At 29.2% G+C, this 27,919-nt stretch overlaps 2 protein-coding genes across 5 annotated transcripts in view; both read right to left on the bottom strand.

The window, feature by feature from the left end:
• The window catches only part of Doa (Darkener of apricot), a 165,437-nt gene that overhangs the window by 66,432 nt on the left and 71,086 nt on the right, over positions 1–27,919 (bottom strand). The gene's annotated exons all lie outside the window — the stretch shown is intronic.
• The window catches only part of LOC135964035 (uncharacterized), a 137,084-nt gene continuing 131,612 nt past the window's right edge, over positions 22,448–27,919 (bottom strand). For both annotated transcript variants that reach the window (XM_065516089.1, XM_065516087.1), the window contains one exon: positions 22,448–22,715. In XM_065516089.1, the coding sequence (XP_065372161.1) occupies positions 22,712–22,715 (4 nt within the window). In that variant the 3' untranslated portion in view covers positions 22,448–22,711. The remainder of the gene's footprint in view (positions 22,716–27,919) is intronic.

The raw sequence follows: 27,919 nt of genomic DNA, 5'->3' as shown, positions 1-27,919 counted from the left end.
GCGTAAGAGATCGGCCAACCAGCCGAATCGACACAACTAATTCGGCCGGACATGAAACCGTAATATTTCATCATGACAACGCTCGGCCACATGTTACAATACCTGTTAAAATGTATTAAGAATGAAGCGGTTATGAAGTTTTGCCTCTCCCGCTTTATAGTCCAGACTATGCCCCGATAAGATAAATTAAAAGAACAAACTAGTCTGTTTCTAAAGAAATAGCTTAACAATTTATTAAATTTAATTACTTTTTGCCTTTTAAGGGTTAACATCTGTGATTTCTGCCAGACTCTTTGACGCTTGAATTGTGCGAATGTTTTTTTTTTATTTTTATAATATCAAGCATTAGTAAAAACATAGTAACAAATCCCCCAACCCAAAACTCATTATTACAGTATATTATGATCTTTAAAACAATACAAAAAAAAACAGTTTTTTCACATTTGCCATTTCTGTACGATTTTTTTGTTGTTTTTATGAACAATGTCAGATCATAAAATAAACCAGAGAAAAAAAGAACTAAAGCAACAAGACAATCATGTTTCTGTAGAATTTTCTATATGTTCCTTAAACGAAAAAGATTTATTATCTCTAACAACAGCAATAATAATAATAACGAGGGTTTTTCTAGTCTTTTTTTTTTGCTAACGTAAAGTACATGTCAATCAATGATCAATATGACAGATCTATTCAATCAAACAAAAAAAAATTTTTTGAATTTAAAATAAAACTGTAATACAATCAAGTAAATGGAGGCTGTAATAAACTTAATCGAGAGTCAGTTACAAACAGCAGTAGCTGCAGCTAGAAAACACTAACAATAACAACAATTGTTAAAATAAGTAACAACAATTGCAACATAATCGGTGTTTTCTGTATATTTTCTATGAAAACAAGTGGACAAGTCAAGTCTATTCTGGTAAAATGCACTTTACAATAATAATAATGAAAAAAAAAATAAATAAAATATTTCAAATGTTGTCGTCAATACTCACTCCACTCACACACAATTTAGTTGATTTTGTTGGCAACTTAACCTATTGTTGAGTTTATGGCTTTAACAAGAAAAAAAACTAGTTTCTGTTAGTCATGCCAAAATTGGCAAAAAGCGTGTAAAACTAATAAATATTTAGTAATAATATTAAGCAGATATTGTTGTTAGCAGTTGCTGCAGTGCTTTGCAGTTGTTATTGTAACTGTTATTTAATAAATTCTTTATTATATTTTAATCCATCTAGACAATCAATCTTCTGTTAAACAATAGAATCACGAAAAAAATTAAAATTAAAAACAAATAATGATTAAGTGACCAGTAGACAAAAGTAGGATGTAATTGAAAAATTACTACTGTTTTAACAAATTAAATGAGCTTTTTAAAAATTAACAGTCATTTATTATAAATTTGTATATACTTTTTTAATGTTAAAAAATGCAATTACTAAATACATACTTTTTAATGAACTACTTAGAAGTAGTTGAATAATGACTTTTTTATAATCTATTGTAAATTGTGAATCACCCTATAATTCATTTAGATGTTATTCTAATTTTAAATAAAACACTAAAAATATAATTGAATGTAGGAATTTATTATGACCTGAAAGAAGAATCCCAGACATTTACATTTTAAAGACAATTTTCGATCACCCTTTCTAGCATTGATATTGGTATCTCGAGAATTACTCACAAAAATAATTTTATTGTTATTATAAAGGATGTCCAAAAACTCTCGCAATATCTAATTTAAGTTTGTCAGCTGACAGTTTAGGGTTGATAAAAATGGATCATTACACGAGAGAACGACGCGTTTTCATTCTTGAACAATATTTCAAAAATTATGAAATTTTGGTGGCCACAGTTTCCAGCAAAATTATCTTAAGCCATGAAGCACATTCTCACCATGATGGTTTTGTTAATATTCAAAATCATTGTATTTGGGGTTCAGAGAACCCACATGTGATTGTAGAATATCAAATGCATTATCAACGTGTCATTTTTTGGTGTGTACTTTGGGCCTGGTCAAGCAATGACTGTAACTGGTGCTTGATATTGCAACATGACAACAGAGTTCTTTGGGCCTAAATTGAATGATATTGATGGGGATTTCAACAAGACCGTGCCACATGCCATGCAGGTCGCGAAGCAATTCATTTACTGCATAGACATTTCCTGGTCGTGTGTAGAATTGGTATGCGCCAAAAAAATCATGGTTGTGGTGGACCATATTATGATTGTGTACAACCATATTATGATTCCAATTCAACCATGAAATTATCATATTATGAGTGTAGCACAATCGAAACAAATAGTAGTCGGACGGGACTAGGCCTGGACTATAAGGCGGATGAGGTAAAACTTCCCAACCACTTCCTTCTAAATAGTTTTTAACAGGAATTGCAACATGTGGCCGAGCGGTTGTCATAATGGAATATTACGATTTCATGTCTGGCCGCATATTCTGGGCGTTTTTCGGCAAATGTTCGCTTCAAACGAATATGTTGCGTTCAGTTCATGGTCAGATTTCAGCAGCTCATAATAGATAAGACCCAAACGAATAAACTCCCACCAAATACAGAGCATTACCTTAGCGCCATGGATATTTGGCTATGGTGTCGATTCGGCTGGATGGCCGGGCTTCACATACGATCTGTTACGCTTCGGGCTATCGTAATGGATCAATTTTTCAAGTAATGATTCGGTGCAAAAATGATTTTCTTTTATAGCGTTCAAACACTATTTCGGACATGCAAAATCGCTTTTCAAGGTCTCTCGGTTTCAATTCGCATGGTACACAATTTCCCTGTTTTTGTATGAATCCTGCTGCTGAATCTCGCATTTTTAAATCATACACCCAATAAATTATAGATTTTTGTTGCAAACATTTTATGTTGGTTGGAAATTATGTGAAAAACCAAAAAAAAAACCTTATGATGATCGATTTATTTATTTCTTGTTAAAAAAATAATCGCCTAACCCATAGCTTACATAAAAAAGTGCACAATAAGTATTTGTTGGCTTTAACTGCAGTAACAAATAAAACATTTTGGCTTAGCAACCCAGTGACAGCAGCAACAAAAAGTTGTTGCCAACACGTGTTTGTGACACTTGAATACAAACAAAATTTTAAACATGTTTGGGTGTAACTTCTGCCTGGGAGTAAATAAAACAATTGCTTATCGCTCCAATTGTAGCCTAAAAACTTTTTCCCAATGCAAGTTAAAGCACTTAAAATTCGCCTTTATTTTCTCAAAACACAAATTTCCTAATCTTAACAATAGTGTCTAAACACACACCCAGAAAAAAAGTTTGATTTGTTAAAACAAATGAAATAAAACGATAAAAAACATTAAAACTCAAGAAATTACCAAATACTTCCGAAACAATAAATCTTGGGTTTAAACACCACACCAGAGCAAGCACCAGCAGCAGCCACAAAACTAAGGCGAAAATGTCATGTTGAATTTTAAGCAAAAGCGTCGAGACAGCAGCACTGATTTGGAAAATAAAAACGAGGTGTTTCCGTCATCTAATGTTTGTTGTTATTTTTAGTGGTGATCACAACAGCAGAAACATATGGAGCTTTCAAGCAAATGCTCTTTTCACTGACTGCTGAATTAGGCCTACACAAATTGCAATTAAACTGCAGTTTAAAAAAACAACCAGGCAAAACTTTAATGCAGAGAGCTGCTCTGCTCTCTCATGATGATTTTAAAAAACAGAATAAATTAATATTAAAGATAAAAAACATGGGAAAATTGAAATAAAAACGAAAAAGTTTAAAAACAATTGAAATTTTAAATCAACGAATTTGAAGAAATAAACAACTGAGGAAGAAATTCAGGTCAAGCCGAGCATATAATACCCTAAACTAACCAACGTTTGGTATACAATTTGTCAGATCACCGATAAAGCTTCTTAAGAGGAGTTTCATTTAAATCTAAATTAAAAATCAGCTGTCTATCGCACCAACTCAATATGCCAGACTTAGGCCTGGGTCGGCAAATCATTTTTGATTTGCTTGTTTTTTTTTTAACTGGACCACATTTTTTGATCATACATTTCTTGGATCGATATTTTATTAATACACAATATTTTTGGTGCCAACATTTGATGCTGTAGGGTATAACCACAAACGAATAAACTCAACTGTGAATCAAACATTAAGCAGACGACATCATGATCAAATTTATTGGTGTTACTGGTGGTGATGATGCTGCTGCTGGCTGCTAGAGGCTCAACTACAAGGTGGGGGTTCGTTCGATGCTGTTTGTAAACAAATAATAAATGATGTTAATTTTTCTATGAGTTGTTGCAATAATGATGGCGATGACGGTCTCTGCTGCAGCTGATGATGGTTGTGGTTGATCATTGTCATACACATGTGATGTGATTGCAGTTTTTAATGTTTTTTTATTTATTATTTTAATATCTATATTACACCATTTTATGTATTTGAAATAATAATACAATTTATTATATAGCATGTTGCTGCTTTAAAAAAAAAGAGATCAAACGTTTGTAACAATTTTACATTATTTTTTTTGTACCAAGAAAAACACGTTTGACAAACATGGTAATTTTGATTTTATTTGCTTTAATAGTTTCAATTGCATAAATTTAAATGCTTTTTTTCCTCTATTGCTTTTGTACAAAACATTAAAATTGAAAGAGAGTGAAAAAAAGTTGTTACAAAATTAATTTGTTGTAATGCAATTTGATTTCAAAATTTTAAATGTGGGCTTGAGTCTGTAGATTTGTTTTCTTCTGTTTTGATTTTTAAGTAAGGCAAGTGCACTTAAAGAAACTTGTGTGTAAACAATTAATTAAAGAAAAAGAGTAGCAAAATTTCTAAAAATTTCTATAAGTTTACAAACAGAAAATCAAAAATATATCATATAAGGAGTGAGATCGAAAAATTCTTAACATACATATATGTTTATAAAAAAGAAACCACTAAACTTACAGCTTTAATTTTTTTTTTATTTGATTGAAATTATTATTACAATTTACAAAAAAAATTATTTTTATAGTTTTAATCACTAGTGATGAAATTTTGAACCTTTTTCGGAAACCCTTCCATTAACGTTTTTATAGTGCTTTCTGTCACTTTGCTCGAACATGTAGTCCATCTCCGTTTAAAATCTACCACACTTTTGGACACCTTTTTTGTACTCTTCAATTCTCTTTTAACAAGAGCCCAATATCTCTCCACTGGCCTTAGCTCCGGGCAGTTTGGAGGATTTGCCTCTCTTGGTACAAATACCACATTATTGTTCTTGTACCACTCAAGGGCTTGTTTGCCATAGTGACAGGATGCCAAGTCAGGCCAAAAATAAGTGGACACATTATGAAGTCTTATGAATGGAAGCAGCCTTTTTTGTAAACATTCCTTGATGTAAATTTCGGTATTTATAGAGCCCGTTGTAACAAATGAGTGGCTTCTTTTGCCGCAACTGCATATTGCTTGCCATACCAAGAACTTTCTGGGAAATTTTGTCTGCTTTTGGGTCCTAAACTTTTCTTCAACATTCCCTCGAGCATCAGCAACATAAAATTTTTGACCTGGAAGTTGCGAAAAATCTGCCAGAACATACGTTTCGTCATCCATTATGCAGCAAGAATATTTTTTTATAAAACTTGACTTCAATTTCCGTGCTCTGTTTTTGGCCTCTAAATTTTTAGTAGCGTTCCTGTCAGGAACTTTTTGAGCCTTGTATGTTTTTAAACCTGCATTAGCTTTAACTTTTCGTACCAAATAGTCCGAGCACTGAGCTAACCGGGCTGCTTTCCTACCGGATGTGTTGGGAGCTCTTTTGAAAATGCGTTCTATTTTTTTGGCTTTAGAAACATCATGTGGACCATTCCTTCTACCTGAACCAGGTTTTCTATCAACTGACAAGTTCTCCCGGTACTGTTTAATAACATTGGAAACAGTTTGACGGCAGACCTTTGTATGCTTGGCCAACTTTTTGTAAGACCAAGTTGGGTTTTGTTGAAAATATTTAATAATTTCAGTACGCACTTTTTTCTGGTCACTCATTTTAATCAGATTAACAAAAAAATTAATATAATTGACATTACACATAATAACTGACATGTTTTTCAAAGGTAACTTGATCAAAAAAAAATTCAAATAATACTTGGGTTAAAAAATGTAATGAAAAACGTGTGTTAAGAATTTTTCGATCTCACTCCTTAGTAACCGAAAAAACCAAAGCATACAAAATATAATGTAGAAAAACACGTAGAAGTATAGTGATGCAATAAAATGTATTCGATTTCAAACTACTTAATGTAGAAAATGTAATTATCCAATACATTCCGAAAGAAATAATCAAAGCATACAACTTTTAAATAGGATTATATTAAGATATACCTGACCAAATTCAATAAATATTTTATTCTAGCAGACTTGTACAGCAATATTGATTTACAATATTTTTTAAGGAACCTGTTTTAGTGGGCCTCTGATTTTATATCAATTCTAGGCAGTCCAGTTTTTTAGTATCCAAGATGATGGCTAACTTATTTGAAAATTTAAAACAATGCCCACTATCTCTCTCCCTCTTTTATTGTGGACTTTATTTTAAGTGAGATATGAACAATTTCTCATGATTAAAAAAACCGATGTTTTTGACACCCCGTTTTCGTTACATCGCGGACATTTGTGCAGCGATTTGAATGATTATTTCAACACAGACAATTTCTGGCAGATTTTAGTGTTTTCAGTTCTATATAATAAATGGGAGATATCCATGGTTAATTTTTGTGCACAAATTTTGGGTAAAAAATCTAGGTAGTCGTAGGTATGTTATATCTCAGCCATCTATTGACTGATTTAGCTGATTTACAACATGGAAATTCTTATTAATATATCTGATTATATGGGTACCTCGGAAAACCTTTTTCAGCTAACGGACATCCTTCAATCGACTCGGATATCTATAAGGATCCGTGACATACAAATATACTTCATAGAACAGGCGCGGATCCACGTCAACCATTTGGGGAGGAAAAATTAAAATTTGTTCTACATTATTCTTTTTATTCCTTTTTTATATAGAAAAATGGGGGGAATTTTCCTATTTCACCCCCTCTGGATCCGCGCCTGTCAGAGAATCACATTGAAGCGTGACATAGATTTGTTAAAAAAATATTTGCGAAAAGTATTTTCTGGGTTAGTGTATGCGAGGTATTGCCACAGGGGCTTAAAAACTATCTGGAATTGATCCTCATAGCATTTGCACTCTCTATTTATCAGGCCTGTCACACATTTTGTTCGGAATGGTTTCAATTCAGTTCTTCAGATTCCGTGTAATTTATTAATTCCAAAAATATTTCATAATTCTGTATTTCTGATTTTAATTTGACAGCGTTTTTCATATTATATCAAATGTGAAGGTTTTGGTACAGAAATTGATTAAAAATTTTAGAAAATCAAACAATTAAAATCAAATATCAATTCCACTTTGAAAACTGAAATTGGTTTCATTTCGAAAGAAATTTTCGTTTTCCTTTTCTGAAGAAGCAAAATACGGAATTAATTCCACTTTCGATCGGAATGGAATTCTGTGACAGGCCTGTATAGCAGCTATTTTTCGCCTTTGTATAGCATATTTTCCCTAGATTGAAGATGAAGAATGAGGTCGGTCCAGCCCTTATAATCTACACTAAGTAAATGAGTAAAAACATTTTTCTTTTAAAATTTCAATAAATTAATTTTGTGAATGATTTTCGGAAGAGGGCCTTATAGGGGAGCTATGACTAAATATGGACCGATCATCATGAAACTAGGTAGTGTGATTTATGTGTATATGAAAATTGTATGTGTATACCAAAATTTTTAAGAGATTACTGCCCGTTAAAGAGATTTCCGGAAGCGAGCCTTATATTCAGAAAGTGATTCTGAGTCGATACCTAATGGTGGGTGTTAGACTAATATTTTTGGACGTTACAAACATCAGCACAAACCCACCCCACCATGGTGGTGTAGGGTATAACAAGAAGGAGATCATTTAAATTTTCTTATACTGCAAGCATTTCCAATTTTTCATAAGAGTGTGTTTTTTCCAAACTTTTCAATGACTGTGACTGAACATGTGTATAAATCTTAAATGCCTATAAACTATATTCTAAAAATTTAGCCAATCTTCAATTTATATTCCAAATTTAGTACCGATCGTTCGGTTAGAGATCGATAGCTTCAGAGTAAGGTGAAAAATTTAACATTGGAGCTACAGGACACCTGAAAAATTATCAGAATATTAAAACATTTGGGATTCGGTCAAGAAAAAAATCCCGTTTCAAGCGGTCAAAAGATTTTTGTTCATTTTGCAGCTGTTTTAAAATTCAATTCAATGCAATTAGTGTAATTTTAATTATTTTGAATCCCGTTACAAATTGTACCAGTTTCGTACATATGTGAAAAAAAAATGTGAAACAAAAATTTGACAGCCAAATTCATTCATTAAAGAAATTCTAATGCAACTATTTTTATTGAACTGAAATTAACAAATGTTTAATTTGAAATACATTTCCTTCATACTTCAAATCGCTATTCAAAAAAAAAAAAACAAAAGAAAATTATAACTGTCAATCAAAAAATATTTCTGCGAGTGTACAAGTACATTTTCAGTATTTTTGAAATGCCAACAAAAATAATTTGTTTATTACAAAAATGTTTAAGAAAAATTAATTTCAATTAAAATATGAGACAAACAAGGTTTCAATTTCAAGAGTCAAATGTAATTTACAAAGAATTTGATATGTTTTTCAATTCCGTTTTTTTGTTGTTGCTAAAGTTTTAATAATTTCAAATAATTGCTCGCATTACAATTTCAATATTCAATGAGTTGTCATTAAAATTGTGAAATATATACAAACAATTTAATAAGAAATTATAAATCAAAATGCATTAAAATTTTACTAAAAATCAAGGTTAATATAAAAATAATATTTTAATATTAAACAATTATAAAAACCTAGTAAAATTTTAAAAATAGACAATAACTAAAAATCTTCTAAATAAATCTAGAAAATTAAAACAACTTTAACTTATTAAGCATTGCAAAACATAAAAAACTTATCACTAGACAGCAATCACAATTTATAGCGACAAATTGTTGGACTGTCTGCTGCCAAACGTACGTACTTCAGTTAGTCTCAGCTTTTAAATGTCCTTGTCTTAACACCCAAAATACTTAAAAGTTTATACACTTTTTTTTTTGTTTTTATAACTTGTACTCCACACAACTACCACATCTTTCCAGCTACCGCCTTTATGATTTTCTTGTTGCTAACTTTGTTGTATATTTTTTGGTGTTATTGGTCAAAATTGTGTCTTAAACAAGAAAAAACTATAAATTTGATGTTTTGATAGCCAAACATAGGAAAAAAACAAGACACCAGAACAAACAGAACAAGTGTGGTCAAACAAAAAGTAAAACTCCACTCATTCATTCATTTATACACTTCACTTCTTTTTCATACACAACATACGATCATACAACAATCGGTTCATTTAAAACAGTGCTGGGCAGCCATAGATCACGGGGTAAGAACTTTATCGAATACAAACAATAACAATGTAAACAAAGATCCTACAATGTTAAAAAAAGAAACAACAGAGAAAGAAAATGCTCAACATGTTAACCATAATCCATGAGCTCTTTAAGCCGACCACTGATTTAAAATGTTCAATTGAGTTTAAAAGAAAAAAAAGTACTGAAGCAAAAAAACTGGTTGCGATTTGAAATCTTCAACAAACCAAAATAGTTTTCATAGTATAATTGTATGTGGCTAGAGTGATGCGAGTACCAACAGTTGTGGCGATATAAGCAATTGAATTGAATTTTTCACACTTTGTATTAATTGTACAAAAAACGTGGAGTTGATTTTTTTACTTTATGACTGGCTACCAAAAACTGCCAACCAACATGTGTTTAGTTTTTGTAGTTGTCATGTAACCAACTCAGCTCACGCGACAAAATTTGCATAATATGGCTTAAAACCAAGAAAAAAAAAGAATAGACATCCATAAAAAAATACATAAAATAATGTAGAGTCTATGAAAAAAAAAAAAAAAAAGTTTAACAAAAAATGGGTGGTTGTTATGTGTTTAAGCAAAACCATCTAAAATAATGATTTCCGTTGAATAAAATGGAAAAAAATAAGTACTAAAACCTTAAACATTAAGTTTTAGCAACATGTTACCAAAGTATTTGGTTGATTTTAAGTTTAAGCTTAAGTATTTTGTGATGTGAAGGGAAAAGAGGTCTAGCAACATTAATTTTGTTTTCTAAGACACAAGAAAAAATTCGAATTCAACATCAAAAATAAAACATCAGTTTCAATGAAATTTATGTAGCTGGCAACATGTTTAAGGTACTATTAACAACATGTTGCTAGCTAAGGTTGTAAATTATTTCAGTTTTATTTTAAACTAATAAAAGTTTATAGTTTTTTATTAATCGAATGATAAATTAATTTTTAAAATTTTCTATATTATTCGAACGAACAATGAGTAGAAAATTAAATAAAACATATTGAAAAACCAGAGGGAAAATATTGATTTTGTCATTCCGTTAGTAACACAACAAAATATTTTCGATAACCCACATTCGTATGTATATTCTGGGTTCTCATAAGATTCTATGACGATCTAGTTATGTCCCTCTGTCTGTTGAAAAAACTATAGGACTCAAATGAATGGATCTAGCTGATTGAAACAAATACTCATTGTTGATAAGGTTTGTTTAGTAATGAAAACGGGCAATATCGGTGCATGATTTCACTTAGCCATCATAAAAATGTCCCCCCCCCCGGGATACTGTTTGAGCAGTCATAAACACGTTGATTTTGCGGCAATCCTGATAAATTTTTGCACAAATTAGTTCTAAGTACCTTGAAATTAAATCGGGCAACGTTTGTACCTAGTCCCAATACTAGGCCCCCCTCAGAAAATATCTTGAACATTTATAATTGTCTTATAATAATTAATATCGTGATGAAATTGGACATAAACAAGTTTTGAATCTAAATCTTTCTACAAACTATTGTGAGGATCGGTCCATAACTGACTCCATGTAACACTTTTCAGAAAAATATTTTATTGTCTCATACTGATGGTGGGTATACAACATTCAGCACAGCGAACTTTCTCAATAAATCAAACAGAACATTAAATAAAGGTTTCAGCAACATGTTGCTAATGTATAACGATATTTTTAACATTCACTCTGTGCTAGTGTCCAAAAAACCGGAAAACTTAAAAAACCGGTTTCCGGTTTAACCGAAAAAGTGTGTTTTTCAAAAACCCGATTTTGATTAGTCTTTTAAAAAACCGGTTAAATGGTTTCGGGTTTTGTCTTCAAAAAAAACCGGTTAACCGTTTTTTTTTAATATGAAAAATGTCTCCTTAAAATTATTTTAATTTTTGAACGTTAATAGCGAATGTGTTATGAATTGTGTACTAAATCTTTGGAAATTTAGCATTTTTGAATTCAAAATGCTCTTTATGTAATTTTTTATATCTTTTACGAAATATTGTCAAATTCGAAAATTTTCTATAAAATAAATCAATATTTCTAAAAATGGTATGAAAGTTTTTCATAAATATGTTTGAATGAGCTTTAGAAAACCTGGTTCATTAATACCGGTTAACCGTCTTACAAAACCCGGTTTGTCAAAAAACCGAAAAGTTAAAAAAAACCGAAACCGGATGAGTTTACAAACATGAAAAAACTGGTTGACCGGTATTTTAGCAACATGTTGCTGAAGATTGATTTTTGTCTCCTTTAAGCAAAGAACTCTGTTTTTTGTGGGGACCACATGTTTATAAACATTATTTAAAACGTTTTAAGATACAACTATAAGTTTGACAAGACACAAAATTTTAAATCAAAACTTGGTGGTTTGCGACATCAAGTTTATGGCATTAAACTATAAAAATAGGATTCCAAAATTATAGATTTTTAATATGAATTTAACATAAAATAAAGATTTCAGCAACATGTTGCTAATGTATAGTAATCCCTCTTTAACAATGACTATAAGTTTGATAAAATAGTAATTGTTTTGATATTAATGTTTTATACGAATTTTCTCTAGAGTTGCTTTCAGCAACAGCTGCTCTTTTTTGATGAAATATTCGAACAAAGTACTTTTCTTTAACATCAAATGAGGTATACAATTCCTTTTTCTAACAGTGACTCTATGAATTAATAAAAATTTTAAATAAGTTGCAAAATATAGGCAGGAAATATCTTCAATTCTCAATTCATAAATCCAACTTTATAAGCTGACTTATCAGACTTACTTTTCAAAAGTTTTTAAATTATTACTTCTTCCCCAAGTATTAAACCAAAAAAATCACTGTCATTCAATAAAGTTGTTCAACTTTAGTTACGGCTTTTTTTTTAGTTTACGCAAAGTTCACTAAACTTTTGAGACGTTATTTTTTTCAAAACTTATTTTAAACACTAGTTTAAGTTGGTATCTGACAAAGTCAATATTGATTTAATAAACATGAAGCTTCAAATTGAAAAATATCGTTAATGGCTTTAAGAGGAATCAACTTTAATGATTTAATATTTATTTAGTGGGGGAGGGAGGTGGGTTTCATACACTTTATTTACTATTTATTGTATTTTTTTTGTTTTATTTCAATTTGCTTTTGTTTATTTTAACACCTTTATTTCCTTGAACTTATTTAATAAAGTTTGCTTTTTGTTTTATTGTATTTTATTTTAAATTACGAAAAATCGTTAATGGTGGCAAGAGGAAACAGGCGTCGTCGACACACACTTTTTTATCGCCTTTTTATTTATTTTGTACTGCAATTTTGTAAGCAAAATCACGCATTTATTCCAAAGCAAAATACTGAAATTATAGTTAGTATTTTTTATTATTATTACAAAATATTTGTGGCCACGTTAAAATATTTTTTATACAATGAAATGAAAGTTTAATGTAGTTTGTTTGTTTTATTTATTAGCTGGGTGTTAGAAAAGTGTTGGGCAGGGGCAATGCCAAAAGCAATTTTTCCGAACAGTTTTCATAATAACATTTACCATAAGAACTTGCAACAAGTCTTTATCAAGAAGACTTTATCCTAATAGTTGTCTATTTTGCTAATAATTTTAAGTGTTTTTAAAACTCTATGTAAAGCAACAAGTTAATGATATTTTTGTGAAATTAATTTATTTAGATTATCAGCAACAATATGTTGCCGAAGACTTTCTGTTAAGCAACGTTTTGCAGACCTTATTTTTTCTTCTTAATATAAGTTAGATTTGATAATAGTTTAATTGGAATTCAACAGCACTAGCTAAAACAACAAGTTGCCGAAGAAAGTCCATTATATTTAGATTGAATCTGTTGTGTTTGTTATCAGCAACATGTTGCCAGCAACATAACTATGCCAAATCTCGCAAAAAACATAATGATTTACGATTTTTTTATGTACGATTTCGGACTCGTATTCATTTGGTTTATTTTAGGTTTATAAGAAATTACTTTTGCTCTTATCCCCATTTATCTTTTAGACATAATGCTAAGTTTTTGCTAAGTAGTGCAATGGAAAGTGAAGGTAAGAAGGAGGAACACTTATTATTATACATTAAAGTTGTTTATAAAAATTTTCTTAATATATTTCTGTTTAATTTCTTGCTTGCCAACTGCTAAAGTATGAGGTTTGATTATAAAAGAAGGAGGTGGTGGCGTGGCGTTAGACTCATATGTATATATAAATGTTTCATTGTGATTGTTCACCAAAGCATTAAAGTGTAAATTTAAATCGATTAATTGAACTTTCTTTTTCTACGCCATAAACTCTATTAAAGAAGTGAGAAGAAAAAATTAAATAAAAATAAATGCATACAACATACTAAGCATATGTAATCAGTTTATAACTAAGAAAAGTGAACAAAACTTTTCAAGATAACATTTTTTTTTAAATATAACGACTATTTGAAGGCGTGAACATTTTAAAGGTTTTATATTATTTCTTTTAATTTTTTTTACTTAATGCAACTAATTTGCTATTTTGAGTTTTTGTTTATTCTGCATTTATGTTTATAATTTCCTTTTTCTTATACAAATATTTTGTTAATTATTAAAGTTATTTTGTTAAGCTCTTTTTCAGTATTTTTTACAGATTTCTCTTGCTTTGTCTTAGGATTTTTGTAAGCATTTTTTTATTTATTTAATAAGTTTTTTTTGCTTATATCTCTTTCAAGTGACCATTCAACCAACTGTGTATATTTTTTTTGCCACTTTTTTGCTTTTAATTTTTTAAAATTTGATTGACAGTCTGACACAATGTGTCTTGGGTGTTTTTTTTTTCTTCTTACTTTTGTCAACATTTATGTAAATACGGTTGTTTTCTTAAGTAATTGATCGTTATTTGTCATAAATTGCATTGTATTTTTTTTGCTCTTTTACATTTACTGCTTAAATTAAATGCCAAGAAAAATAGAAATGAACTCAGCTTGAATGAATTTCATTTTTTAAACGAGTAATTTAAAGTGCAGGCGGAAGAAATAGAATTTAACACCTAAGTCTAAGTAATTGTATAAAAATTGCTGATATTTATTTTAATTTAAAGAAATTTTAATCTAAACAAATTGTTTGAAATTAATATTGTGCTGCTATTATTGTTACAAAAATATTTTATACATAGAATTTGTTTGAGAAAAAAAAAATGGGAACATATAACTGCACTATAAGAAAAACACATGGTTGTAATGACCATTATCGTACAGCTACATATTATGCTTAGATTTTATGAATCAAATTAGAATATGGTTCGTAAATTACCACAATATTACTAATCTGTAGCATCATCAAATATCATAATACGATTGTACTCAACCAAAATTTAATGTCTCGTGCACGCAAATAAAAAACATAATCGATCATAATCGAACCACGTCATATTATGATTGGATGTTTAGGTTGATTAGTATATCATAATATGATCCAATTGAATTATTCTATTATACCCATCGATTTTTTCGGTTCTAGCAACACATAGTTTGGGAAATTAGGAACCCTAATATAGTCACATAAAAACATGATAGTTGATATAATCACATTATGGTTGAGCCCAAACATATTTTGATTCCAACTCAACCATAATATGGTTGTGTAAAAACATGATGGTTGATGGTATTAAACGACATTATGGTTGTAGCCACATGACCATATTATTTAAAATATCTATTGGGTGTATGACTTACAAATGCGGGATTTACAAGTGATGGCGTATCTTTTGAACGCAGTTTTTCTTTTTAATAACTTATATGTCATTTATTCTCACTTATTGAACATTTTGGTGTAAACAACAAAGTTTTTATTTGCTTCGAAAATGTCGAATTTTGTGTCAATAAAGCGTCATATGCGGAAAGTTTTGCTTTACTTCTTTAATTTGAAAAAAAAAAGTGCCGCAGAAGCACACAGAATACTCACCGAAGCTTATGGTGAATGTGTTCCATCGTTTTCAACGTGCGAAAGATGGGTTGTGCGGTTCAGATGTGGTGATTTTGACATGAAAGACAAAGATCGCACAGACCAGCCAAACAAGTTTGAATACCAAGAATTGGAGGCATTATTCCATGAAGATTGTTGTCAAACTCATCAATTGTTTGCAAAATCATTGGGAGCTACTCAAGCAGCAATTTCAAAATTTTTGCGAGCATCAGGATTCATTCAAAAGCAGTGAAATTCGGTACAATACGAGAGACCTTGAAAGACGATTTGAATGTCTGAAATAATGATTGAACGCTAAAAAAAATAATTTTTGCATACTTGCGATGAAAAATGAATCCATTACGATAATCCGAAGAGTAAGAGATCGTATGTGAAGCCATACCAACCAGCCGAATCGACACCAAAGCCAAATATCTATGGCACTAAGTTAATTCTCTGTATATGGTCAGAGCAAAAGTGTCCTATCTATTATGAGCTGCAGATATCTGACCAGACCATCACAGGGAACCTCTGATTCGTTTGGCTAAATATCAGCAGTTTATGAATTAACTCTGAATTGTTTTCAAAGTTTACAGTACAACACTGCACGAAAAAATCTAAGCATACACATGCAATACATATTAAAAATGTATACATATGTATTTAAATGAATTCAATTATTTGTAGTGTTATCTCTTCAAGAAAAACCAAAATATCGTCATCATTTCAGTAATTGTTAAACTAGAACTTAAGGCATGAAAATCTTGAGATAACAAATTATAAATTATTTGAAAGACAAAACAAAATTAACTTGAAAAAAGTTAAAAAAAACTCTTTGTTGGACAAAACATTAAAAACTTAAAACTCTTTAAGCTTATTTCTTACAAACTGAAACAAAAAAACCCTATAAATTGAAATTCAAAACAACAAAACTGTGTCAATATCAAATGAATTAAAATTGTTATGTATGTATGTAGTTGGAAAGGAATATAATAGAACAATGATTTGAAACGCCTTGACAGAACAATTGAAATTATAAAATGCGAACCAAAAATAACAACACAACTAAAATGAAAATGTAGCAGTAAAAATGCCGAAAAAAATACATGCAACATTTGAAAAATATAAAATCATTACTAGATAAATATAAACGAAACGTTTCAAAATATCAACAACAGATGCACATTTAAAAAAAAATCATTTTGAAAACAAAAGCAACGACATTTGGTTTATTTTCAAATAAAATGATTTGAAAAATAAATAAATAAAAAAAAAAATAAATAGAAAAATTGCTCAATATGTAGAGTATGGCTGGTGTGTAAATTGTGATGATGGTGCAATCATTGATTGAAAGTCTATATGAATCAATGGCTGTTGCGTTGCGAGTATGTAGAAGTAGTGGGTGTTAAATTTATATTTTTATAGATAAAACACTTGGTGTCTAAAGTTACAGTAAAATAAACAGTTTTGGTGATGGCTCTACAAAACAGAAAATAAAACATAAAGCTAAATAAACTAACTCAGTTTTCATAAAGAAATTGGTGTACTATTACAATTTTTATTTATCTAAACCATGAAATAGAAACTTATGATAGATTGGATATAAAATATAAACAAAGAGATTGAGCATTTTATAAAAAAAAAATAATTTTGCTAAACATGTTAATAGTATGGCTTTGGGAGTGGGGAATAATTAATTAATCACTTTTGTGTCTAAAAGATCAGATAACAACTCATTACATTGACGAGCTTGTTAAAACCAGTGTTTGCTCAAGTTTTGAAATATAGGTGACCATAACAAATTGTAAAAATTTCAAAAATTTAATTAATATTCTCATAGATGCAGTTGTTTTGAAAACTTGTTACTACTCAAATAAGAGATCGTTTATATACACTTGCTCAGAATACTTTATCACGCAAATGCCATTTGTGTTTTTAACAACGGTGGTCGGCAATCATAGCCACCAAAGTCCGGTATATGATCGTTTAATTATCGGTAAATAATACGAATGTTCACGAAGTTCATAGAAATCTTCAATCACAATCAATATAAATCTTCAATCACAATCTTCATGCCGACCACTGTTTTACAGAAACCTGAAAAGTGGCAGCAAATAGCTAAAATCGTTATTATTTTCTACAAACATTTTGATATAATTTAAATAGGCTGTCCAATTAAGAACAAAACTTCCCCGGGAGTTTTTTCCCTTTTCTTTTTTTTAACATTGAATTTGAATAGGAAAAGGGAAAAAACTCCCGGGGAATTTTTATTCATAATTGGGCAGCCTATTAAATTATATCAAAACGGTTGTAGGAAATAATAACGATTTTAGCTATTTGCTCCCACTTTTCAGGTTTCTGTAAAACAGTGGTCGGCATGAAGATATATCGACTATAATAACATCTTATGCATTTTTGCTTTGAAGACCAAGAATTGGAGGCATTACTCCATGAAGATTGTTGCCAAACTCAACAAGAGCTTGCAAAATCATTGGAAGCTACTGAATCAGCAATTTGCAAGCAGCAGAGAAATTGGGTACCATTCGAAATGAAACTGAGAGACCTTGAAAAGACGATTTTGAATGTCTGAAACTGCTTGAACGCTATAAAAGAAAATCATTCATGAACGCTATAACAGAAAATCATTACTTACGATGAAAAATGGATCCATTACGATAATACGGAGCGTAAGAGTATTCGGCCAGATATGAAACCGTAATATTCCAACATGACAACACTAGGCCACATGTGCAATACCTGTTAAAAACTATTTAGAAAGAAGTGGTTGGGAAGTTTTACCTCATCCGTCTTATAGTCCAGACCTTGACCCGTTCGAGTATTATTTGTTTCGATCGATGCAGAACGCTTTATCTGGGATACGCTTCACTACAGAACAGAGTATCCGAAATTTGCTTGATTCGTTCTTGGTCTCAAAAGATGATCAGTTCTTTTGGCGCGGAATTACATACATATGTTGCCAGAAATATGTGAAAAGGTCATAGCTAACAATGGCAAAAATCGTTTATATGGCACAAATGTAAGCAAAATAAAAGCTAAAAATTTTAAAAGAAAACCCTTATTTTTAAATCATACACCCACAATATATAACGTATGTGGGAGAAAATATTTATTCTGAAATCATAAACCGATTTTATTTGGTTTATACGTCAAAAAAATAGTATTTAGAGTAGAATGTATATTTTACAAATATTAAATAGATTCGTGTAGCTCTTACTTTTCTCTTAAAAAAGTGGTGTTTTTTTATATTTACTCGTACTAGTTTTGTATTTTAATTATGCATTATTTAAGTTTAATTATTAATTTAAAATAATTATAACACCTTTATGAATAATATTGCAATGTTTAAAGCCCTTTTTAATGAGTGTCTAAAATGATATGAAATCTAAATTATTGCACGGCAATAAATAAATTAATACAGGTATGGAAAATTGAGGTTTTGAAATACTATCTCTGTTCTTTGACTGAAGTTATATCTTTAGCTTAGTGCACAAATGGGGTAAGTCCGCTTATTATGAAGTTTGATTTAAAAACAAAACCATAGAAAACTTTTGTTTTTAAATTCATTAGAATTTCTATGTATAACCTTTTGAAAGCAACTTTTGTATCAATTGAAAATTTAAATTGATTCATAGAATTAAAACGCTACAAATTATTTATGAAAAATTCTAAATCAACTATAAAATACAAACAAAGAGTTATTATAGGTTTCAAATCCACTTCTTTTAAACTTTCCTTATCAAATATTTCATTAAAAAATTATTGAAATCAAAATATTTTTCAAAATTTTTTCCCCTCCTCTTAGCACGTTTAAACACTGGAGTGCTGCAGGTTGTTCTGTTCATATGAAGAGAAATATTAAATTTTAATCACTTTACATAAGAATTCTTTGTTGCTATAATTTCGGACAGTATTTTTAAAAGTATTAAATGAAGAATTGATATTCTTATGTAGCCAAAAATACAGATTTTTTTTACAAAATGTTCCATACCTGATTTAAAATAAAACAAAAAACGTTAATTTCTAATTCTAGCAAAGTAGAAAATCTCATTAAAATGATTCATTAAAAAAATAATATAACTTTAAGCCAATATTAAAATAAGTAATTTAAGCATGTATGTATTTAAAAGGCAGTTGATGAGAGGTGGGGATTAAATTTGATTGATTTCAGTTAGATTTTTTTTGCCAACAAAAAACAAGGTGTGAAAAACGCAATGACATTTAATGTATATTTCAGTTATTTACAGTTATTTCCGTTTTATTTTTGATTATCTGAGATTTGAAATTTCCGTTAGTTATTAACATGTAATATTAAACTAAAATTATATTTTAAGATTGGCATGAGACACGATTTAAAATAAAATGTATCAAGGTTTGTTTTGCGTCGCATGTTATCAGTTTTTGGCAGCAACATACATAAATCAATATTAAATACATATACAGTTATAAAATAAAATTAAAAATATCCTAAGGCTTAATAAAACATAGTTTTTTTAAATAAACTGAATTTCTTTTTGATTTTATATTAAAGATGTTTTCTAATGTTGTACCCAGCAACAAATTCAGAGTTAAACAAGTAAGAGAGCTATATTCGGCTATAATGTAAAAACAAAACATTTTTACAAAAAATTAAAAAAAAAAAAAAATTAATTCTTCCGAATTGCTTTGGCTTAAATACGTCGTTGGAAATGTCCCTGAAATCATAATATTAATAGGCAGGCAAGTCGATTTCGGAAATCGGTTCAGTTTTTTAGGAGTTATAAGCGTTTAAAGATATAACACATATGCAAAAACGTGTACATACATGTGAACATTAAGCTAAAAAGTAAACAAAGCAGTGCATGTTTGTCCAATTTGTTGTTGTAAATAAGAGAAACAATTAAACAGTATTGATTTCGTTCTGTTTTAAGTGAGAGTTGTTTTAAAAAACATAGAAGAAGACTTTAGTAATTTAAAGTCACAAAAATATATTTTGAAGGTGTTTTTTTATTTTCTAATTGTACATAAGTAAATAGTTATTTTATAATTCGTGCAGAACTATAATTGTGACGGTTTTCAAACTTCATACGAATCAATTACTTATAAGTTATCACTGCATGAAGTTTAATCAAAAGTGGGACGGGTCGGAAAATATGGTAAGTCGCCACCCATACAAAGTAAATAGTTATTTCTCAATATTTTGTGAACTATAATTGCAAGATTCTTCAAACTTAGTCTAAATGCCTCTTTTATAATTTTGCATAGTTTCGCTGAAATTGTTCGGGATTGGAATAGTGGGCGTGGCACAACCTATACAAAGTATATAAATAATTGCGAATATCTGTAGAACTATAATTGTAAAAGTGTTTAAACTTTTAGCGAATTAATTTCTTATTACTGTGCGGAGTTTAGCTGAATATATACGGAATTAGATTAGAGGGCATAGCACCCAAAATGGGAGATGTCGGAAAAGGATGTGAGTCACCTCCCATACAAAGTAGTAATTGCAAGGTTCTTCAAACTTTGTCCGCATAGCTCTCTTACCATTTTACCACATTGGCTGAAAATTATAGGGATTACATTAGTGGTTGTGGCACAAAGTAAATGATTAATTTTGAATATCTGGAGAACTATAATTCTTAAAGAATTTAAATTCTGTATCAATCAATTTATTACCATTCTACGGAGGTTAGCTAAAAACAAAGTTTAGCTAAGCATGATAGGCTTCGTAGCAATGACCCTTCCCTTATTAAGGAAAGTTAAAGTAAAGCTTGATATTTACATAAAAGGTTTAAAAAAAATGGGTGGGATCAGAGCAGTGGAGTTGTATCTCCGATACAAAATTAGTTATTTTCGAATATCAAGTGAACTGTAATTGAGAGATTCTCAAATTTTAATTTTACTAGGGTAGGGGTAGCGAAGTGCACCGTGTTATGCTAGTATCTATTATTATATATCCATATTGTCATTAATATGACTTAGTAATCCAGACATAGATCAAAAATTGGGGTAGTCGCGGTTTTTTGCTTATAACTCAGCCAAGTGTGGGCCGGATATATTGATGAATGAATTATGTATGTTAGTTATTTGCCTTCACCAAAGTATACATTAAAATAAGGATTGATATTTTTGGGTAAATTTTTTAAATTTTTTTTTAGATTTTTTACTTGAAATATTTTATTAGTGAAAACAAATTTGATGGTAAAAATTTGTTTTTTTGTGAAAAATTATATTTCCCGATTTTGACCTATTGTAGGTCCGAATTACTATGGCGTTATATAAGGTTATCGGAAAGGTTTTTGAAAAAGCTATCATTAGATATCTTTGTCTATAATCAGATATATGGGAGATTTCATGTCAAGTGAACCAACAAGATCGGTGGAAAACCCTTTTAGAGGGGGTCAAAATTTTACATTTTGGCCAAGAAGGTGTTTTTTCTCATCCATGTACCTTATTACCTATAGTTCTTAACAAAATGTGTTCCAAATAGTTTAAATAGCTATTTCTTTAATCTTTCTAAAAAAAAAATTTAAAATTATAAAAAAAACAAAAAAATGTTTGTCGAAATCAAAAACTTATTGACTTTTTTTTCAAAAGAAAGCTTTGACATTTTCTTTGAAGACATATTTGGTTGCTTAGTGGGATGCGAGTTGGCAGTAATGTTGCTAGTGTTAACTCGAGTTTAATAAAATATTTAAATCCTTCTTAGTAAAAATTAAAAATTTCTAAAAATTTTGCTGGGCTATAACAATTTAATATAAAATCTATAAAATATTATTTAATAAATTTATAATTTATTAACTTTTTTGGCACAAAGTGCTTCTAACATATTCTATATTTACCCAAACATTGTGCCCCTAATTAATCATTATTAAATTATTTATGAATTTAGAAGAATTTAGGAGTGTTAAACTTGGAATTTTAAATTAAAAATTCTGAAATTTTATGTAAAATATTTATAGCCAAATAAATTCTTAATGAATTTTTTTTCTCCAAAATGACCTTAGAAATAAATCTTGAAAAACAATTTTACCTGAACGAAGGAAACAAAAAAACATTAATTTATAAACAAATATTGTGTTAATAACTTACGGACATTTGTTGTGTTGTGATTTTTTATTTTTTTTTATTTTATTTTTTTTTTTTGTAAATATTGAGCCATTAAAAATTATTAACAGATGGGCTTTGAATGCGAAAAACAACTCCAAGTGTTGAATAAATATAAAAAATGTTGAGGAGAGGTTACTTACCTAAAAATAAAGAAAAAATATTATTTATTAGTCAGTTGAAAAAATGCTATGTATGTAATTAAAATTTATAGAGAGGGAAAAATACACAATTTATATAATAATTAAATTAATAAACATTAAAAATAATTTTATTGCAAGATAAATGTTTTTTTTTACATAGAAAAAAAAACAAATAACATGCTACTATGTACAGGTAAATAGGAATTTCCGGAGTTAAAATATTTTCCTAGTATATGTTTAAATACATGACACAGCTGCTGCTGTGCAAAGTGAATTCTATATAGGATTTCTGCTTACTAAAGTGCTATAAGATTGTATGACCGAGAAAAAGGTAAACATCCCACCAAAAATATATATTTCGCTATCTTTTCATAAGAAATTCCAAATATCCAAGCAATTTTCGTAGGGCATACGGACTATTCACATTTTAAATTTCAGCTTATTCGGACAATAAATGGATTTTTGGTGATTTTTATAAAAAATGTGAGACCCAAGGTAGCGTGCAATTTTGCAAATTAAACGTAAAGAGCATTATTTACATCTTTGGTATCTTGAATGGCCCTCACTGAAATTTTCCGCCAAAAATTTTCGTAGAATATTTTAATCCTTAAATGTCCTTTTTGAAAGGACTTTTTTTGATTTTCTCGAAAAAGGGGTCAAATTGACCCCTAAAAAGAGGAGCTAGAGGATTAAGATCTTCCACAAAAATGATCCCCATGAAATTCCACAATATAACTCTGACAATAAAAATTCTCTCTAACAACATTTTTTTCATTTAGTATAATGCTGCCTTCGAGCAAACTAATAGTTATAACGACAGTTTTCATCCAAAAATAATTATAACCAACTATTAGTTAACACATAACCAGACTTCGTGTTAATGAGGGTAAGTCTGAAAGAAATTATTCAATTTATCAAATAAAAAGTTCTAAAACTTTGCCAATTGCTATAAAATGTTCTAAAATTGTATTTTGTCCACTATGAAATTTATTCCCAATTACTATTTTTATTCAATTAACTTCAAAAGCGGCATTTTTGTCAATTTACAGAGCACCAAGCCCCCTCTCTCCTCTCCTTCCTAGGTGGCTGACTTTTGGAGGTTATTATAAATAACTATTTGAATTTTGAATACGAGTTTGATTTTTGTTTGTTGCTTTTTTGTATGTTTGCCTAAGTTTGTCTTAAATTCATGTTCAATTTATTATTTATGAGTAGAACATAAATCTATTAAACTTTTTTTTGAAATCTATAAACGAATGCAATTTTTGATTTTGGAAAAAAAAATCATAGAAACAGTAGCAAAGCGGCGGCTGTTTTTGAGTGCAAATGTCATCGATATTTTGTAGTTTTGCAGTAAATAAAAAATATAAATAAATTTGAATACAATAAACAGCTTGTCTGTTTAAATTAAAATGAAAGAAAGAAAATTGAAACCAGTTTGAGAATAATATAAAAAAAATAAAGTAAATATCGTATCTAGACTAATTACGTTCTTTGGCAAACAAAAAATTAAACATGATATTTAAAGGAATTAATACTTAAACAAAAATTAATTCTAGTTTCTCTATCAGCCCAATTATGAATAAAAAAATTTCGCGGGAGTTTGTTCCCATTAAATTTGAATAGAAAAAATGAGAATAGGGAAAAAATTTCCGAGGAATTTTTATTCATAATTGGGCTGTATAATTTTTTATGCACAGAGAAAAAAGAATCGTGATAGCAACCGAATTTGTTGTCAGTCGAATGATTCTATCAACAGAATGTCAGTTGACAAAGAAGAATTAAGGTTAAAGCAACCAAACTTTTGTTAACCCTTTTAAATCATTCGATTGGCAACAAATTCGAATCCGTTTTCTCTGTGTGGAAATAATTGAAAATTATTTGCAAAACTGACTTTTCTATACAAGTTTTATTGGTCTAGCTTTTTATTCGAGAATCGCTATATTCCCGCTGAGGTCTCTGATCCGTTTTTATTTCAACTAGTTTAAAGTCACAATTAATTAAATATTGAGATCAAAGAACAATGTGTGTTCAGTTTAGATCCTATAGATAAACGAGTCCAGTATCTACCGTCTTTAATTACAAAAGTATGGGCATGGTTTCAATTTTTATCACATCAGGTGATTTAGAAATATTTTAATTTATAAAGAATTCTCTAGGTAAATAATTTCACAAAAATCTGATAGTAAAATAATTTTGGGTAAACTTGTCCATGTAAATAAAAAATCAACTCCGAAAAAGCTCAGCTCTGAATGTGTTAAATTTCATTAATTAATCTGCAATCAATGACGAGCTACCGAATTATCCCCTATGTGAAAGAATAACTTATTTGAAATTACTGATTCGAACAACCATTAACTCGAGAGTTCATGTTTTCATACCCATATTTGATGTTTTTGTTATTTCACCTAAATGTATTTATTTATTTAATTATTACTATAAGTTTAGTCATTCATTACTAGTCACTCATTCAAAACAACTAATAATCGCCGTAATTTACAACTAATTGTTGCAATTGTTTTAAAATCTATTTGAGTTTTACATGCAAGCAAAGCTGAAAAGCAGAATGTTGCCAACTCTGAGGCCACTTTAAAATTATCATATTTTTTTTTTCTCAATTCGAATTTAACACACACAAACGCAAACACATGAAAATTTACATATTTAATGGTGTTTGAAATCATGGCCTGACAAAGTCTTCGACATCGTGTTGTAAAACCAGAAGTAAAATAGCAAAAACAACAACAAAATAGTTGTAATAATTATAATCAAAAATCATTAAAGTGAAAAAAAGGCGTCAATTTAAGAGAGAGAAAAATATTAAAAATAAAAAACAAAGACGTTTTTGTCTCGTCTGGAATGAAAAGTCAATGTCTTGGATGGGAGAGATATTTGCATATTAATTATTTATATTTATTTTTTTTCTTACATCTTTTCAATTTACTATTATAGTAGTGTGACATTGGGAAAAAATTACAATATAAATTACAACAATTTTATTGTAACTTAGTGACAATAACAACATGTGTGTGATGTGTGAAAACTATTGACAATTAATATAAATTTAAAATGTTGTACATTGTTAAGGAAGGCAGGCAGTTTGAATAAATATTTATGGCAAGAAATCAAAAGTTATAGAGAAATCATTCATTTTTATTTAAATATAAATAAAAACAAAAAATATTTAAAATCTTAGAACATTTATAATTTGTGAAACATTTAGCAATTGATTCAAGTCATCTTCAGGACATGTCAGCACTTTGTCAGCATTTTAAACAGTTAGCGCAGAGTGAAGACTAAGCAGTAGTCTTGTACATAGAGAAAACGAAAAAATTCAAGATATGGTGTTGGCCGATTGGAGATTGAAAGTTCGAGAGAATGTGGAAGCCGTAGGCATGTCACAGTTTTGAATGATCACTTGAGTATGAAAAAGCTCACAATCGACCACAAACCCAATTGTGTGACAACGTAGACGAAACGTTGATCTACCACAACACACCAGAGACCAAGCAACAGTGGGTTTCTCGTGGTCAGTTTCCAAAATGGTATTACAAATGGCAGCTATCATTTTCTGTTGCCAAATTGGCAACCAGAAATTTGATAAAATTTTTTTTTCGAATTGTTATTTTAAAAATTTTAGTTTTTAAATTGTTTAAATTTTAGTTTTTAAATTGTTTAAATTTTAGTTTTTAAATTGTTTAAATTTTAAAATTTATTTTTTTATTAATTTTAAAATTTTTTTTTTTTTAATTTTAAAATTTATTTTTTTAAATTTAAAAAATAAATTTTAAAAATAAAAAAAAATAAATTTAAAAAAATTTTTTTTGGTGAAAAAAAAATCGGGTTAAAAAATATTTTTTCCGATTTTAACCCATCTTTGAAACATCTATCATTAGATATCCATATTGTCTATATTAATGACTTAGTAATCCAGATATAGGTCAAAAATTGAGGTTGTCCTGGTTTTTTCCTCATATCTCAGCCATTTGTGGACCGATTTGGCTGATTTTAAACAGGAAACTTCTCGAAAGCATGACCGAATTATAGAAGATTTGGATCCCGAAGATATGTGGGGTCTTCAGAAAATTGATTTCAATAGGACAAAGTATATTAATTTCAAAGGAGGCAATGCTGAAAAATAAAACTATTTTTTTATCCAAAAACCGTGTGCAGTTTCCATGAGAAAAATCAACTACTCTTTCATCTGCCCTATTCTCCGGATTTAGCCCCGAGTGACTATTTCTTGTTTCCAAAACTTAAAAAATGGCTCAACGGAAAGAGATTTGACTACAACGATGAAATTATCTCTCAAATAAATACCTACATTGATGACCTCGACAAATGATTAATTTCAAAGGAGGCTATGCTGAAAACTAAAACTATTTTTTTATCCAAAACCCTGTGTTTCGGAAGTCACGGACGTAGTATTTACGAATATCGGTAACGGTATTTACGATTAAAGCGGTAGCCTTACCGTTAATGGCAGCCAACCTTACTTTTATGGCTGATAAAGTCCATTGAGTTCTGAACTCTTGTATAATTCAGACTGTCATCTCTGTCTTCTTTAAAGTTCATTTTATGACATTCAGCTATGCTTTGTTTGCAATTTCTTAATTTTAGTAGCAACTGCGAAATATGAACTTTTGAAATTAACAAAGACTGTAAATAAAAGTGGTTGAATTTTGAACTTGTTGAAACTAGGAATTTTCAGCATGGGATTGTATTTATGTATTTACATTATTATAATAGTATTTAATCTTGTATTTACAATAATATATTTATTTATTATTTGCAGAATTGTAAGCATTTTCTAAGTTGCTGCATTATTTATTTTAAAAAAAATATTAAAAAAAAATTCTTTGTTTACTTTAGATTTCAACATTATAACAAAGTTTCAAACTAAACAACTCATAAATCAAATTACTTGCTATTTAAAAATAATAATCATAACCATTCATTATTTAAATTTCTCAACTTATTGTTGACCATAATAAACAATGTATGTATTGAACATGAATGATTCTGCATTAATTTAATTCTTAAATTCTAGTTTGTTTAAAGTTGTTAATTGAAATTAAATTCAACATTTTGCTACTAATTAAGCTCAACTTGAAAATAAATCAAATTGAGTTTCAATTTATGCAAACAAATTGAAATAAAAAAAACTAATAATACTCAAAAATAAATCGTATCAACTTTAAATG

This window comes from Calliphora vicina, chromosome 1, assembly GCF_958450345.1.
Source record: "Calliphora vicina chromosome 1, idCalVici1.1, whole genome shotgun sequence".
Classification (NCBI taxonomy): Eukaryota; Metazoa; Arthropoda; class Insecta; order Diptera; family Calliphoridae; genus Calliphora; species Calliphora vicina.
Note: the sequence above shows the minus strand (reverse complement) of the source record. Positions and strands in the feature narration are given on the sequence as shown.